General features: G+C 31.1%; 1 protein-coding gene across 1 annotated transcript in view; it reads right to left on the reverse strand.

Annotated features, from left to right (window-relative positions):
* Positions 1-19,499, reverse strand: part of DACH1 (dachshund family transcription factor 1) — a 442,442-nt gene that overhangs the window by 234,057 nt on the left and 188,886 nt on the right. Inside the window, exon 2 of the mRNA XM_049779033.1 lies at positions 13,939-14,054. Coding sequence (XP_049634990.1) covers positions 13,939-14,054 — 116 coding nt within the window. The remainder of the gene's footprint in view (positions 1-13,938; positions 14,055-19,499) is intronic.

The raw sequence follows: 19,499 nt of genomic DNA on the forward strand, positions 1-19,499 counted from the left end.
TATATGCCTGAAACCAATCAGAAAAACTTTGTAATTTCTTGGTGATTAATTAAAAATATTAATATGTGCTAATGAAATAGTACAGTGTTGGGTACTTGCCTTGTAAATGGCCAATCTATATTAAACCTCCACCATCAAATATGGTCTATTAATCCCTCCCAAACCCCTGGTGTAGCAAAAACAAAAAGTAAGCAAACAAATAACAAATAAGAAAAAGTGGTTAATGACTTGTTTAGAAAGGATGGTAAGGTGAAAACAGATGTTATAATTATTAGTTCTTGATTTTAAGCCCTAAATACATTTTATTTAAATTGAGCATTTTTTTCAAATTACTTGTTCTTTACTTTATATGTAAAATATGAAAAGCATAGATGATTCACCATGGCATGAGAAATAAACTGTATCCTCAACTACTAGCAAATTTCCTATCATAAAATACATACCCAATAAATGATTGCAACTTACCCCTTCTTTTAACTAATTGACGACATTGACTGTTTAAATCTTATTTAACAACTTGCTAGCCAGAAACTATGAAAGCAACTTAAGACAGAGCAATGGAAAATATGGATTGAAATATTGATTCTTTTCATGAAAGTACTTGCAATTATTCAGGAAAAATGTATCTGACAATATGGGAAGATTGAGAAAGAAAACTGCTAAGTAGATGAACTCAGGTTGCTATTTTAAAGCAAATTCAAACATTTCACTTAGAAAAATAGTTTGTTTACATTTTACATCCTCAATATAGACTGAACTCTTTAAACCATAGGTTTAAGACTATTATTCTAAATATGCTCTGAATAATGGTTTCTAAAATGATAAACTTTTTAAATATAATCTCAATTTTCAATCAGATAATTATCGAATCAATATTTTCAAAGACATGTATACTAACTTAAAGAAAAGAAAAATAAGGAATCTGTTGAAAAATGTAGTCACCATTTAATGAATAAATCACATCAAATGTGCCAAAATAACAAAGAATGATATAAACTAAATGTGGCATCTCAGGAACAAAATTAAGTGAGATTAAGTAAAGCATAAAGCAACAGCTAATTAATTTTTAATATAGATTTTTCAGCTAGAGCAGAAATATTTTTTGTGGAAGTCTATACCATGATTATAACTCAAAGTATTTTCAATAATGGTTTAAGACTGGAAACTTGAGAAAATATCAGCAGCACATTCAATTTATTTTAGAACTTAGGTCTCACTTTTTAAACCCTCTGATTCATACAGATAAAAGAAATGAGAATAAAAAATTGTCTATGTCATATGTGTTTAATTATAGTACTGAAATTTAAGACTTTAATTCCCAGGAACCCCAGGAACAATAGATTTCCTTGAATGCAGTCCAAAAACAACAGAAGCCTAGCAAAATTAATCTGGATAGACATTTGACACATTCAAAGTAAATGAAAATTATTGTTGATAATACAGGGTAGCAAGATAATAGAGATGATCACTATTGGAATCAATTTGAATGTTATCAAAATAATATATCTATTAGTTTCAGTAAAATAACAATGCTAATATTTGGAAGTCATGCATATTTCTAAAAGATCTATGCTCCTATAGTATTCTTCCTTTGATACATATAGTATTTTATTATAAATGATTGATGTGAAGCTCACTCTAATTTCAAAAATTCATAGAATATTATTATGTCATGAAATCCATGCCGAGAAAGCAATTGCTGTTATAAATCAAAAAGACAACTCATATGGACAGGTCATATGGTAAAGGGTCCTCATTGGACTGGTATTCTTAAATGTAATTTATTTAATAAGTAACTTAAAGGTTAGGTATGATGGGATGAATCTCATATTCAAATGAGTTCAAAATACTATAATATTGATATATTAAGGAATTACTTTTTTAAAATTTAGAGGCATTTGCATTTACACTCATATTCATTGTAAGACAAAAGATAATGCAAAGGACCTTAGATGCTTTAATAGACGGAAAGCAAGTATTGAAAATTTTAGTACTAACACCTCACATTTAGAAATGGTTTTGAACTAGATTTTTAAAATCTATTGTAAATATAGCTTGAAAATCTGACTTCAAGAAACTAATCTTTACTAGAAAGAGTGACATTAATGTTGAATTTAAAGTCCTCATTAAATGATTTAATATCACATTTTAAGCATGACCCAAAATAAAAAGTTATAATTGTATAACCCTCTAAGTGGGCAATCTTAATATCCCTTTTAATGTTTAAAATGCAACAGTTTGTCCTCAAGACATAACTTTATCATATCATAAGAAAAAAATTTAGATCACTAAATTTAAAATAATATTTTCTTTAGAAAATCGATAATTTCTTCAATGAGTATTAATGGGAATATTTTCAAAGAAATAGTGTTAGAGAAAGTGTTTTCATGTAGAAGGCATTTCAAATAATTAGATCTAAATAACAACTATCAATACCATAATCTAAAAAGCAATTATTTACTGACAAGAGAATTCCTTAAGAAAAAATAATTTTATTTGACATATGTCAAGATTACAAATCTAAGGTTATGAGAAAGTATGGAGTTATGAAATTTGCTTTGCATGTAGTCAAACCCCAGTTTGAACTGTGGCCCTAAGATTTTCTTTAATGTTCCTTGAATCCCTGTAGAGTGACTTCTGAGCACAAAGCTAGGAAAAACAAAACAAAACAAACAATTTTGAAAATTGAAATTAAAAATAATTGAAAATGCAAGAAAAAGATTTAAGATGGCTAAGTGGCAAAATGCCTGCCTTGCAATGTGAAGCTACAAGAGAGATCCTAGGTTGAAGTGCTAAGATCAAAGTAGATGCCTTGTTACTTGGGACTCCTGCAACCACAATAGACACTGTGCTTTTCTGTGCTTTTAGCTTAGTGTGTACAAGAACTGCAAGGAAACCAAATGACGCCCTGAAAATACTGTAAGTAAAACTTCATGAACACTGCTCAGGAGTGCAATTACAGGCAGAACATTAATGAACACCACAATATCCCCCAGAACATCAGCATCCAGAACATACATGAGCACAACTAAACAACTGCAACCTCAAGGGAGTACAAGTACGAGCATCATTATTAGAGTATGTAACCTTGGATAGGTTTCACTAAGACTAGATGCACCCACCATTATTGCAACAATAAAGAGAAGAAACAAAGGGGGGGTATAATTACAACCTAATGCCATGAATATAGTAAAGTAACTATGTACCTGAATCTTACATACTCAAATGCCACATACTCTGAGACGAAGAAGCAAAAGTGTGTTTCAGATTATCATACAAAACTGAAAATCAGGGGCCAGAGCAATGGCTCCGTGGTAGGGTGTTTGTCTTGCACGTGGCTGACCCAAGACAGACCTTTGTTCAATCTCCCGGCTTCCCATATGGTCCCCCAAACCAGGAGCGATTTTGAGCACATAGTGTCATCGGGTGTGGGCCCCCCTCCAAAAAAAAAAAAAACTCCTTAAAATCAGGTGGCATTTTGCTATGGAATTCTATGCAAAGCATTTGTGTGTGTGTGTGTGTATGTGTGTTTGTATGTGTGTGAGTGTGTAGTCCTAGCTCATTTTGTTTCAAAGTTCTATCAAGAAGAATTAGGGAGAACCTCCAAATTTTTAATTATATTTTATAAGGTAGATATGTAAGAAGATAACTTGATGTAAAAAAATAGCTGGTAAATTAGTCAAAAAATATAAATCTGAAGACCATCAGATAGAAACTTTGAGCAATGTTTCTATCTATGAATTGTAATGTGTTAGGTATCAATGCTTACCTATTTTGTGATAATTGAAGAAGTGAGGCCAGATTGTAGTCCTAGAGGTCACATAGAAAGCAAGTTTTTAAAAGAAAATGAGTGAAAGCCAGACTCAAGTAGGAGTCATGTCACAATATTATTTTGTTTGAAAATGCATCATGCTCTTTAAAGAGAACATACTCCAAAGCTAGCTACTCATTGTATTCTAAAATCAGAAAAGAGAATGAAATTCATAACAGTCTTTTAGTCGAGGAATGATATTTAAGAAGTAAAATGAAACTGAAGTACTTTAAAAAGTACCTTACTTTTTATGTGTGTGTTTTACCATTCACATATCATCAAGTAATATCATATTAATTATTGGGATTCTCTTCTCTCTAAGATTTAAAAGTATTTGTGTGGGCTGGAGCAATACTAAAGTGGGTAAGGCTTTCTTTGCATGTGGTCAACCAAGGTTGGATAAACCATCATCCATCCAGTCAGTCCCCAGAGACCAAAAGAAATATCCTTGAGCACAGAATCCTGAGTAAATTCTGAGTATCACTAATTTTTTTCTCAAAATAAAAAAAGAGTTAAATCAAATTTAGTGTATTGAACTAGATAAAAAAAAAAACTGATCATTTTCAAAAGTGACTTTTTTATCCACAGTCTGAGTCAAGTCATTCCACACAACTACATGGCACAGAATACAACTGTGTAATATAAAATGCAATGCAATCTTCAATTTTAAGTTCTATAACCATTTGCAAACTCTAAAAGCAATGTAGACTAATAGCAGAATGACATGTAATAACCATAAAGATTATTTCACTCACAAAAATGTTAACATAAAGAAATCGTCTTCATTAAGTCTTGAAAGGTAAAAATATCACAAATTATAAAAAACAAATTTTGCATTAACTTTAAAAGTATTTTCTAAAATGAATATTTATATGAGTGAATAACTTTCAAATTAAGACTGTTAATTGTAGCTACATATTTTAAAAACTCATGAATTGTTTTTTTAAATTTAATGGAGTTGATAGAAATTTAAAAAGGTTCAAGAGTAGTTAGTAAGGCCTGGACTAAAATGTTCTGTAGCAATCTACTTTGTCTATGTTGAGGCTTGTCAATTTTAGTATGATGTTATAAATGGTGTTACTGGACATTCATAGTAATTCAAAAGAAAAAAATTGATAGTAATAAAGAATTCCTTTTTATAGGGCAAGAAAATAAAGGATCCAAAACTTTGGCACAACTAGTGTATACTTAAAAAGTGATCATGGTTGGAAGATAGATGTCTGACATTCAGGAAATGATTCACAACATAGTGCTTTTATTTTTTAAATGGAAAAGTCAATGAAAGTAATTATAGTAAAGTTGAAGATCTTTTACATCTCAGATAAAGTTCATATCTTTCTACTACAATTTTGAGTAATGTTCATTGGTTAATATAGAACATTTCACACTTTATTTTAAATCCCACTTCTATAAGTATAATTTTACATTATTTTACCAATTATCATTGCCTCTTATTTTTGACGCCTTGCCTAAAGACTCATTCATGGCATACAAATGAAAGAACATCAGAAATCATTTAAAAAGCATCTGAAAATTTCATACAACAAAAATAATTTCAAAGTTTAGTTTGCAGTAATGATCATTTGATCCCGAAGTAACTACACCTCCCATTCTTCACAGGAAAACAAATAATTCTGAAATATTCACCTCAAAAAAAAAAATTGGAAATTGAGGGACAGAAGCCAGCCTGGGATTCATGAGCTATTCTTGACTCTGTGATAGAATGACCCCTTTAAGTGCCTGGGAACCATATGATCTCTGAAAGTGTTAGAGATTATACCAGGGCCTGCTACTTTGCAAGAAAAATATCTAAACCCTTGTTCTATCTATCTCTCTGAACATTAAAAGTAAATTTTAGATATCTTATTAACTGTTAAATAATATTATTGTATGAAACACTGAAGGATAGAATTTTTTTAACTAGAAAGAAACTATCTTTCAAATTTGGAAGAATAATTAAAATAAACCCAAATTTTATTATACAATGAGCAGGAACAGGTTTACTTACTCTTTTATCCCAGTAAAATTAGTTTAAAATATATTATTAATAGTTTTACTAAGGCAATATTGACTTATATGACTATCTCTTTTAGGGTACAATTAAATATATATTCATATATTTTACCATATTATGTTTACACTCTCTAATTAGGGAGAAATATAATATTTATTAAGCATTACATATTTATTTAAATAAAACATTTTATTAATTAAATTATTAAGACTAATAGCATGTTATTGAAATTTATTCTTTCAGTCAGGGTGTGTCTTGCTCAGGGTAAACTATATGTTTCACCTCTCTAGGGCACATATAAACCTGATGGTTTATCCCAGAGGAAACAAATAAAACTGATTACCTTGTTTATTATGTAGAACATAATATATAAAGATAAATTTAATCTCAGGGTGGAAGATGGTATAGGACAGACAAATGACTTGCATATTGCTGGCTCAAATTTGAATTCTGGTACTTCATGTGGCCTGCAGTACCACCAGAAGTAATCACTGAACACAGAAACAGGAGTAGCCCCAAGCAGTGGTTTAGCAAATTTTCATGCCATATGTCTTTTAAAACATCTGTTCAAAAGGAAAGCTAACTTTCTTTTTCAATATTAGGTTTTTTTTTCCTAGTAGCAAGGGTCTTTTCTATGGAAGTCAATGCAGACCTCACTGTGAGTACCTAAACCATGTTAGATTTTTGTCCTTTGTCATTCATAAAGTTCTTAAGATTTGATGTCATCATAACTTCTAAATTCCTCTAATCTAAGATACTGTCTTAGATCTCACCAGTCTGGCTATTTCCTTTTAAAAACTATAGTGTTCTGACTTAAATAATATTCCTATTTTACATGAAATACAAGGTATAAGAGTACTGTTTTTATGTTCTGAGATTTGAACTTTATATACATATCTATTAAGCTTGAGTTTATGTTAGCGTATCCCAATGATGGCTAATAAAATAATATAACCACAAAACAAACTTCTTTATTTTTACTGCAAAGTTATTTTATATCTGATAGTCAGGAATTTCTTACTAGGATTATAAATACTTTAGAAAATAAAATTCAGATTTTTATTACTATTACTGTGCTTATATTTATCAGTTTATCTAGAAATTCTTGATTCAATTAATTATTATAATTAATAATAATTATTCTTTAGAAAGGGAATCAACTTGTAAAAAGGGAAGCAAAATATCATGAGAAATAATACAAATCTAAAGCAAATTCACAAAGATATGGTTAGGATTAATAAACAAACTGAAATCTTACTATGGGAATTTTTGAAGCTTTATAGCTAGTGCCAGTGGGAATAGTCTATCAGAACAGTAAGGAACCAAGCTATTCTCTTCAGTCTTTTTGTACATTTTTTGTTTATAATATCGAAAGAATATTTAAAATGCATATAATAACTGATGGTTACTTTCCATAAAAAAACTACTTGTATCTATCTCTTAATTAAGAAAGAAAATAAATACTAATAACACCTGGTATAGAAATCGCAGTAATTCTAGAAAGAAAACACCATGCCATGTATAACCAAGAAATTAGAACGCTGTTCAAATAAATGGAAAGCCCACTAAGCTAATTTATTCACCACACACTCTAATAAAAAAGGTGATTCCAAAAATATTATTTGCTTTTCTTACTGTATATTGTTTCTTTTCTGTCAAAGAGGTGTAAGATTTCTAAAAATGAAGCAAATAATATTTAGCAGTTAGTCAATTAAGGATATTAGTAACTTCATTACTGCAAATCTACTGAGAAGTATAAATAAATTAAAACTTTAGCATGATACAGTTAAGACATATGAGACTTCAGAAGTCTAGAAGAGAAAAAAATTAGGAAGGAAAATTTATAATGTTTCCTATATGTGTATATAAGAAACCTGTCTAGTAGTCCAGTAATATATACTTACTTAAAACTAAAAATAACAAATCTTTATTCTAAGACCTGAGAAAAATATTTTAAATGAATATCCACCTTTGTAACAGAGTATATTGTGACTCGATTTAATTTTGATTGTGATGAATATTCATGCATATATCACATATGTGTTAGAATATTTTCATATCAAACAGCTATAATTAAAATGAGAATTATAATACTTAAGTACTACATAGTGCATGACATGATGATATGCAAGAATTTTATAGACTAATGCATTCAAGGCCAGAAAAATACTACAGTGAGTAAGTTGTTTGCCTTGCATGCACTAATTTGGTTTTGAACTCTGGTACCATATATGGTCATCTAATCACAAAGCCAAAGGCACTGAGAACATCTGGGTGTGGCCCAAAAGAGCAACAACAAAAACAAAGCAGTCTATATTCTCTTTGTCATGCAAACATTGCTTTATTAAACAATAAATGCATCTATAACAATTACACCTCATACATAGTCATCATGACCCATAGACAAACAAAAAAACACTGCCTTTTATTTATGTATGTGCTTTTTCTTTTTGGAGGGGTCTAGACTAAATTTTTAAATTACCCCAATGTGAGCTTAATAAAATTTTAGAAGCAGCTTAATACCATTATTTTAACTTCAACTCTGAGACATATTCATCCAGAAATCCATTATTAAATATCTGTGAATTATATCCATTAAACCAATTCTTTTATACCTGCTGAGCCAGGCAATATTGATTTACTAGGATATTATAGTCAATCAAATTGAATATAATCTCTCTACAACTGAGAAAATCCCAGCAACTTTTTGGGTGTGGTAAGATAATAATGACAATGTAAGTGCTATATATAGAAAGAATCTTTTTGAGAATATTATTATGTTAAAACAATCAAGGTTGAAAAATAGTCATTACTGATCTGCTAGGGTAAAGTAACATATAATCATAAAAAAAGCAGAGGGGTATGTTTGTAATTTGTATTTTGGAGGTGAATTGCTTTTTAGGTCATCTCCTTGGGTGCAGAAATACTAGGATCAAAGGGACCATATGTAATATCATGGATCAAATCCTGGTCTGTAGTGTGCAAAGCAAGTGCTTTAACTTCTGTATTATATCTCAGGCAGTGAGAAGTTTTACACATATTTATACACACACACACACAAACACACACACACACACACTCTTACTCACACATAGAAAAAATTTTATACAGGAGGAAGTCACACACTAAGGAAGATTAGCAGTTACCAGAAGTTCAAAAAGGAGAAGAATTGATATTGTGACTTGGCAGCTTGATTTTCACCTAGTGAAAATCAAGTCTAATTCTGTTATTAGACTCTTCCAAAAACTTTAAGAGAATAAATTGTCATTTACTGAAGTCACCAAGTTTGAGAAGATTTGTTATAATGTCACCAGGAATCTACAGGATTCCCATTACAGGTTTCAAAACTAGTTAAATTGATTTTTTCCACTTTAGCAGACACATATTCCTCTTTCTCTCCTCTCATCCATTTCCAAGTAATTTTTTAAATAAAAACTTACGTTTAAAAAATAAACAAATTACATGATAAATTCTAATGTTTAAGCAAACTTTCTCAAAAGAAAATAAGGTTGTTATATTATTCTCAGGATATATGCATTAAATACATAAATGTTCAAATTAACTACCCAGTAACTAAACATCACATCTTGACATATAAATGCATAAAAATGAATTTACATGCAAGCTACATAAATGAAAAGGGTTTAAATAGTTTATATCATACTTACTCTTTGCATAAGGCATTCAATAGGTTGTTCCATTTAATATATTAGTGAGGACAATCGATTCTCTAATGGCTGTTTTACTTGTGCATTTTCATGTTATCCTTGTTGAGTTTCCCCAGGGTATAATATGCATTTGTAATAATAAACTTCTCTACATACCAGGCATATTTCTACACTATAAATTTTCTCCTTATATTTCAATATTTCATATACTTAAAATATTACACAAAGTAATATTTCAAAAGAGTCAGTTAGGGTTGTTACAGGTTTGCTAGCAACAAAAACATAAATTAAATGCACAATATAAACATTGAAAATATGTTTTGAATTATAAACTTACACACAAATAAAATACATTCTTATATTTATTAAAGAAATATTCCTCATTGTGATTACTTTTAAATTAATTTGGTATGAAATAATATATTTTTCTACAGTGATATAGAAAATATAAGAACTTGAAGTGATAAATTCTTATATCTCAATCATAGTGCAAATATTTACGTGTATACAATTGCCTTCTTTATACTTGATTATTTATGTGCATACAAATTCAATATGAGAAAGAAGATACCTCCAAGTTAGAACTATAAATCATTTTTCACTCAATTTCAGGTATTTGAAGAGGATACAGAATAATTTTCCTTTTAATGCTAAGTGCACATGTTGGAACTCACTGTGTCACTTCTTAATATGTATATAAAATTGTAATTTAAAATTATTGTTGCTTTTCTTCTTCTTGCCCTAAAGTTAATGAGAAAGTTGGCAAAAGTACTATCCAAATTGAACTTCTGGCACAGAGGGAAATTTTTAGGATTTTTATATAACTCTTTTCTTAATTGTAAAGTACACATAATTCTCGGAAAATATGGATAGGATTTGAGTTTGTTGCTAGGATAAATTTATACTAAATGGGTATTTATTATCAAAAATGATTTATGACATGTACTCAGTCCAAATAAATGTAGGGAACACTACAGGAGGTATTGTGTTGTAAGACATTACAAAAAGACTTCTCTCTTTCATTAACTTCCACTTTTGGTTGCATGGAAGCCAGTGACAACCATAAATTTTGGAATTTATCACCATCTGCTCACACCCTCTTCTAAGGTTACACAGAAGCTCAATCAGTCAGCCAAACTTAATAAAAAAATGGATAAGCAAATTCAATCGTTTTTATTTTAATTATAGATATTTTCTAATATTAGGTAATGAAAAAATATTTTAAAATAAACATAATATTTTTTCAAAAAGGGATAGGTACTTAAAGAAAATATTGTTGAACTCTAATATTAAATGATTAAAAATGAATTTATGGCAGAGTGAGTGAACAGTGGTAAAGCATTGCAAGCATTGCAAGATGCCAAATAGGACCTACCCGGTTCAATCCCAGGCAACCGATATGGTTCACTGAGCCTGCCAAAAGCGATTTCTGGGCACAGAGCAAGAAGTAATACCTGAATGCTGCTAAGTGTGGCCCAAACACTGCCCCCCAAATAAATGTAATGTTTGTCAAAACTTGTCATCTTTCTGCAGAAAAAATTTGACACCTGAGTGCTACTGGGTGTGGTGCAAACCCAAACCCTCCCAAAAAAATGTAATGTTTGTTAAAACTTGTCATCTTTCTGCAGAAAAAAATTTGACCAGTTCAAGGAAAATTCAAATATTTTCATCTCTTCAAATGATATAATGGAATATAAAATCAGTACAGGTCAATATTTATTAAAAAATTATAAATTTTAATTTTAGAAATAATTTAATATTTAAATAATTGTGTTCCTCTGTTTTTTAATAACTTTGATGTTTTTGTGCCTTTTTTGAGAAACAGGCCTAAAAGATATTAATATAACTATAGACTCTTTTTGGCTAGTATTGTTTTTGTTGTTGTTATTGTTTGTTTTGAGTATGAGTAATCAAACCAGGGGCCTCCTCACATGCATTATAAGTGGTCTAATACAAGCGGCATTATATCAATAGATAACTTGTAATGAGTGTGATGAGACTGACGGTTCAAATGCTGTTACTGCTCATAATACAACTTAGACTCAAAATATATTTTTTAAATTTCTAATGTAATAGATCAAAAATTATCATAATTCTGCTTTTAAACTATTGATTTATTGATTTTTTTTAGTATTTTAATTTTTATTTTAAAAATTAGCATGAAATACAACTCTCCTTGGGTGATGAGTGAGAAAGCTCAAGGCTCAGGATTAATGTGTAAGGACCAATGTTAGAATATGTTAACAAAAATGTAATAAGATCTAGATAAGGACCTATCACAATTTGCCTGCCACCTCATTTCTACAAGTAGTAAACCTCCTGAACCTCATTACTAATAGACATGAAAAACGCTGACTCACTAGGACCTGGCACTGAATCTTTGCTGTTTTTCTATACCTTGGAATGGTCCCCAGGATGTTTATTTACTGCTTTGGAAATCCTCTCAAAAAACAGCTTCAAATTTAATTCAATAGTTTTGAGTGACAGAAGGTTGTTAAAGATGAATAAACTTCATTTATTGTTATACAAAGAAAGATATAGGAGCTGGTGACACAGTACAGCAGGCAAGGAACTTGTATACAAGATCCCCAATTAAATGGAATCCCTAAGTAACAAGTAGTACATGGAACAATCCCTGAGCTAAGAATCAAGAGAAAAGTTCACAGAGATAGCATGGAGGTAAGGCGTTTGCCTTGCATGCAGAAGGATGGTGGTTCGAATCCCGGCATCCCATATAGTCACCCCTGCCTGCCAGGGGTGATTTCTGAATGTAGAGTCAGGAGAAACCCCTGAGCACTGCCGGGTGTGACCCCCCAAAAAAATTAAAAAAAAAAAAAAGAAAAATTCACAAATCACTTGGGTATGGCTAGAAACTCTAAAAAAAAAAATAATAATAATAATAAGTAAATTGTGGCCAGAGCAATAGAAAAACAGCTAGGTTGCTTACCATGCACATGCCGATCAGAATTTGATTTCCAGAAACCCATATGCTTCCCAAGCAAAACAGGAATGATCCCTGAATTCAGAGTGAGGAGTAAGCCCTACAACAGGCAGTGTGGCCCAAAAACTAGCTAAGTAATTAAACAAATATCCATTAAGAAAGCCATGAGTTTAGGGCCAGAGTGTTAGAATAGTGGATGTTTGCCTTGAACATGGCCAATCCAGGTTTGATCCTGGACATACCATATGGTTACCCAAACTTCCAAGAATAATTTCTGAATGCAGAATCAGGAATAAACCCTGAGCATCATCAGGTGTGGCCACATAACAAAAAAATAGAAATAAACAATAAAAGCCATGCTTTCAAGGAACCTCCAATAATATATGCAATGTGAATTCAGAAAACTATACTTCAATTACAGTACAAGTAAAGTCAAAAGAAAATGAACACGGAGAGGTGAGGGAGATACTCAAAGGGCTGAGCACAGGCTTTTGCATGTAAGGAACCTTCTTTTGATATCTGGTGCCACATGATAACTTCTAGCACTGAACCAAAAGCAACCCAAATACTGAGCCTCAAGCACAAGGGGCTAGTCAAAAAAAAAAAAAAAAAGGAACACTTAGAAGAGAAAACTAAGAAATTTTTATTCCCTTCCCAACTTGGAAAATCACTGCTCTGGTTTAAGTTTTGTTACAGAATTATTATATTATATTATATTATATTATATTATATTATATTATATTATATTATATTATATTATATTATATTATATTATATTATATTATATTATATTATATTATATTATATTATATTATATTATATTATATTATATAATTATATTATAAATGTAAATATACATGCAATAAATAGACAATAAAATAAAGCATGTATTGGTATATGTATAAAAATAATTATTCAACTTATTAAGATAGTAGCAAATAAAAGTATTTTAAAAATATTTTTCATGTACTATACTTAAAAATTTGATTGTTGTATTAAAGCTATAAAGTTGGGAGATTTTGTGTCTACATACCCTATTTTTTATTTCTGTAATAGACCTTAAGATGGATTACATAATCTAGAAAAGTTAAATATAACTCCAATAAAAGTATTTACTCTCTTTGGTTTTGTTTTATTTTATTATTTAAATAGAATGAGAAAATCTTAGGTTTGGAAGGCCATCAATTATCCCACCATATTAACCTGGGGAAAAATCACTAATTTTCCCTGTGGTTTGGTTCTGTGATAAAAAAAAATAATCGTGTGCTGTTTTGTATTGCTGAGAGGATCAATTAAAAGAGATTCTTGTCTTTTCAATTAATTATCTACTATTTTTAATAAACAAATGTCAACCATTGTGCAGTTTTGAACTCTGGTCAGTACCATTTAAGTGTACACAGAACACAATTGATAATAATAAATATCTATAGAAATATAAATATGCATAAAATAAATGGCATTGGCTCTTTTTTATATTTTCAGAATAAATATGTAGCCCTCTTACCTGTTGGTGGGATTATCCCAGGAGACATGAGGCCAGGGACAGAATGTGGCATGATATGAGAGTTCTCAGGGGAGGTGACACTTTGAGTCCTCTTAGGAGGTCTTCCAGGTCTAGAACTGAAACAAACAAAAAAATTTTTACAATTAAGCTGTTGTCTTACACATCATTTCAAAGTTGTTTCAAGTGGTAACATGGACTGTAAATAAATTTGTTTCAAGGACGGTTGCTTTTGCAGTTAGATGTAATAGACTTCCATCACTAATTAGATTACATGCTGAATTCATTTTCCTCATTGAAGATCAGCCACTCTGATGCATAATTCATAGCCTGCACCTCGTTACCTGCTTCTTCATATTAATATCTATACACAGTTTGAATTGCCTCGTTTGCATATGCTAAAGTTCTGCATGCAGCCTTCAGCACGAAAATTATGCACTAACTTGTAATAATTATTACAGTCAGCCTGCTATTGATTTATGAGACTTTTAAAAACCAAATATGTGTAGTACTTGTAATGAATGATATTTTAAGGTTCTTCAGGAAATTAAAAGGCAATGGCTGCCTAAGGAAATGTTCTGCTTGTTTGATTTAATACTACAGTTAGCTGGGAGGTGGAATGAAAGAGTGATTCAGACCTATAGCACATTTTTCGATGATATGTTTTATTACTTCGCACTGCTAGCCTGATATCTGGATGATAAATGACAATACATATCTAATGTGTGAAAAGGTCTTGCAATTTCTTTATTTTTTGTCATTTAAAAGATAAGTCAAGTTATTATTTAACCCTTATTCTATTTAAATGTAGAGCCTAGCTAGGTTGCTTTACTTTGAACGTATTAAAATCAACTGAAAATATTTTATTTTGTACATCAGTAGTGCAAAAATTCCACTACATTATCTTATATCTGCCTCTAGGATAAATTAAAAACTCTTTTTTTCTATGCTAATGATACCTGCCCTTTATATATCTAGTTTATAAAATTAATTGTTAAAATTATAAAAACAAAAAAATGGGGTAAATATAATTTCCAGCTCTATCAAAAAACATGAAGAACAATACTGCAATTCTTGAAGCAGATATACATAGCAGTCTCAAATTCTGTCTCTGTGTCATGAATGTGATTTTATAAAATGCTTTCCCCATCATTTATCTATCTGTTATGCAGAATATATATAAAAACTCCTTTATAAGCTGGCATTTTCATGTTGGCTCTGTTGAGATCTTTGCCTCAACAGAAGAGTCATACATATCACCTCTATTTAGTATAACTAGCATGTGTAATATATGTGGCCATTTAATTATTATTAATAACTAGTCATTAATAAGTATTAAGCACTGGCTCTTCTCAAAGAATGCACTATGAAGGTTAATTTGGACAAATAGGTTCATAGTCATTAGAAGCTTATCCTCATGCCCAGGGAATCAAATATGGAGCCTAAATAACTGGTTAAAACATTTAGAGAAAAGATTGCAATCTGCAGTTTTTAGAAATTAGACTGGAAGACTATACTATCATGTATGAAAAGGAAGCTAAAATACAGAGCAGTAGCAATACAAGAGAATTCAGGAAGGATATAGTTAAAAGAACATAAGAAATTAGGAAAAAGCAAGAGAGGAGTGGAAAATAAAACCGTGTCAACACTCCAGATTGTTTCAAATAGTTGAAATTACTCAAATGGAAAGAGTTGGAAATATTGAGACTATAAATGGAGATATAAAAATGAGGAGACACTGTCTAAAACCAGAGCTGGGGTTACTTCGCTTCAAAAACAAGATTTCTATTAAGTCTTCTATCAAGTCTTAAAAATATGGACATTATTGCTATAATATTTTGTAATAATCTCTGGCCAGTTTATTCATACAAGGATTTTATGAAGTTTTATTTAGGACATTATTTCATATTGGCCACTGCTGGTGATAATTGTCACTGCAGTTTAATCTGAATGTTTGGTGTTCTGTAGGCATCTGGGCCAAAGCCAGAAATGCTCAGAAGGTGGAAAGTTAATCATGCCATGCACTGGATCAAACTCCACACTCTTAAGAGTATGCTGTCTCCTAAACCATCTTGACCTCACTCCTCTACGAATCCTTTACTATCCCTTTACTTTCATTCTTAGAGGGTTTTTTAACTTCACTTATTTGCCAAGGAATGATAAAAAGTCTTTTGTTAGCTCCCATTCTTTCTGAATTATCATTTCTATTGTCATCGCATGTATGCTAAATATACATCTATAGCTTAGATGTTTCTCCAGGGATTCAAACAGATTAATGCTTGTCCACTAGGAATATCTGCTTGAATATACTATAATAATCTAAGACTCAGCTTATCCAAGCCTAAACTCAGCATCTTCTCCATTAAAACTTTTCCGAGTTCAGCAAAACAATACCTAATTGACTAAGCCAAAAATCAAGACTCAGCTGTGTCTTTTCCTTCTCATATGTATTTGATTTTTTTTTTTTGGTTTTTCAGGCCACACCCGTTTGATGCTCAGGGGTTACTCCTGGCTAAGCGCTCAGAAATTGCCCCTGGCTTTCGGGGACCATATTGGACACCAGGGGATCTTACCGCGGTCCTTCCTTGGCTAGGGCTTGCAAGGCAGACACCTTACATCTAGCGCCACCTCGCTGGCCCCGTAATTGATATTTTCAATGAAAGTATCATTGAGATCCTCCTTTCATCTCCATATATATTTTCATTTTTTTAGATCAACCCCTACTTTGCTACTTAACCTACTATCACATACTTCCAAATATCTCCAGAATTTACCAAAACTTTGGGCTCATTTCAACTCTAGCTTTTAATAGACCCACTTAATATTGATTTCTGATGTGTATTTTTTTTCTAAAACAAAAATTTGGAGTTCTCATATGATTAAAGAAATAAATTTCTTCTCTTCTTGGAGTGCACCTTTCAATATTTGACCCTACCCTGATTTTCCAGTCTTAGATTCTTATTCCTCCATCATAGTCCCACATAATCCTCTTATAGTATTTTGAATTGTTGTGATCTCTACTACAGAATGTGCCTCATTGCTAGCCCACGTTCATCCCATTTTACTTACATAAACTTTAATTGTCCTTAAAAACCAAGTTTAGTGTTTCTCTTCTGCATTACAATAATCCACAGTGAAACACTCTCTGATAGCTATTTCTGCAATGAAATAATGATTGGTTTCCTTTACCTTTACCTTGATTGTACAGGAGAAGGTGTGCTATCATTTTACATGCAAATAAATTTTAATCAATTATATTATTTTCCCTTCAATATTTTTATGTATCCTAGTTCACCCATTTCAGTGTCCGCCTAATTCCAAATGTGAAATTCCACAAAATAAAAAAAGTAAAATTGAGATTTTAACTTGAATAATAGCATATATATTCTATCTAGAAGCCTGAGAAAGAAAACAAAAAAATTTAAGACTTCAAACAAGATGGAAAGAACAAAATGTGGAGAAGGGTGTTTACAGGCCGAAAAGGAAGTTAATAATACAGTTAGCCCTTCCTTTACATTATTTTGATTTACAAGAATATAAATCTGTTTAAGATATTTAATTGTTCAGGCACATAAGCTTCCCTCACTATCATTACTCTGCAAGCAAAAGTTAGGCTCCTAACTTTATTTGAGTTAATATGTGATTAGAACATACCCAATAGGCATCTAGTTAACTTCCCTTATCTCCTATCCAGTCTATCCCAAAACAAGTCTTCTAATTTTATCAACAAAGATGCACAGTATTTAGTTCGTATGCGTTAACAGATTTTAAAGCCTTCCATTAAAATCAAATTTCTGGGACATGAGTCAGAATACAGGGAATAAGGGTCTTATTTTGGATGTAACTGACCCGTTTGTATATGCACCTCCAACAAATACCAGGAATGATTCCTGAGTGCAAAAACAGTGGGCATCATCAAGTGTAAACCAATAAAAGATAAATAAAAGTAAATAAAATGCAAATTATCTTGGTTGTGGTAACACCCTAACGTTATTATATAATATCCTACTGAAGACTATTTTATAATTACGGGATCTCATACTACTTTGAGTAGTCTATGCAAGTCTCGTGTAAGGAATGTAGAAGGAAAGTCAAACCACTTACAATAGTACCTAAGAACAGACTACTGGGAATTCTCCCCGAAACTACAAAACTGTTTGTTGAGAGAATGTTGTAAGGTTCATTTATTATAAGACATTCCTTTATTCATCAGTGGCCTTCAGTTTGGTATTCTTAGTGACAGAAATAGTCTATAACTGCTATAGCAGTATTTGTTACTAATAGCTAGAGGGTTTAACTCTACAGAAGATAATCTAATTGAAAACTAAGCAAATAATAAAATGTCTTTCAATAGAGATTAGAGTACTGAGAATGTTTACATATATGTTTACATATATTTAAAAACAAAGGCTATATTGCCTTGATAGCTTTAAAGACTAGGGATACAAGTTTAGTAGATAATTATGTATATGTGTGTATGTGTTGATCAGGTTGCCTAGATCCTATAACATTCCATTAAATAAGGATAAATTTTAAGGTGGTCTTTTATTTTTCATTATGAATAATAGAAAGAAAAGACAATAGTAGCCTGTCTAATTCAGTCGATCAGAGCAATGATATTTTCCTCCTACTATTCAAAAAGAGCTTCATTCGTAAATTATCATGCTTAATAGCTTATGTAAAATAAAAAATAATATGAGCTTGGCAATTGTTGTGCCCATTTTACATGTACATATGAGTAATAGTGCAGTTGTCAGAGTTTTTGAGCATCTATCTGTAAATCCACCTTAATATTTTGCTTACTTAAAAATCCATCCAGGTATCCACACTCAAAGGGTTGTGGATTGTTGTTGTTTTTCCCACACAGATAAGAACAAATTTCCCTCATTAGTTTGTGTCATTAAATAAGCCTCCTGCTAATTTGTCTCTCTCCTAGAGCTATACAATGTTTATCAACTCTTCAAACTTCATAATTGTGCTTATTCAGGGCAAAAACAAAAACCTAATTTAACAAAAGAAAGCCAAAGTGATATGAATTAATAAGGAGCTAAGTGCAAACAAAGACTAGCAGAGATATAAAATGTTATAAGTAGGGTGCATTACAGCTTTTTCAGTCCTAACCTCCCTTATAGATAGTCACCTGCTAATGCTCTCCCTATTACTGGTTTAGAAATGAAGTCCAAGAGTCTTTCTAAGACCTGAAACAGAGAAGCATGTAAAAAAAAAAAAAAGTAAAAGAAAGCATGATAGCTATACATTGGGAAGTGTAAAAGCAGCCTGACAGAAATTGTGGTTGCAACTCCAACTTGCCAAAAAAAAAAAAAATGAGTTCTATTTACTCACTCAATTAATTGCTCTAAATAATAAAAAGGAGCTACTGTACAACAAGCAATAGGCTAGACATTAGGATTGCAATAATAAACACAAACTCCCTTTTTAGAGGAGGAGGATAAAATTAAATAGCCTGTGGGATAACATTGCTGCAGAAAAATACGTGGCAGCAAGTGAACATTGATTTTGGTCCTGGGACACAAACAAGCATTTAGGGATAAACGCAGCTTACT

The sequence above is a fragment of the Suncus etruscus genome, chromosome 8 (assembly GCF_024139225.1).
Source record: "Suncus etruscus isolate mSunEtr1 chromosome 8, mSunEtr1.pri.cur, whole genome shotgun sequence".
NCBI lineage: Eukaryota > Metazoa > Chordata > Mammalia > Eulipotyphla > Soricidae > Suncus > Suncus etruscus.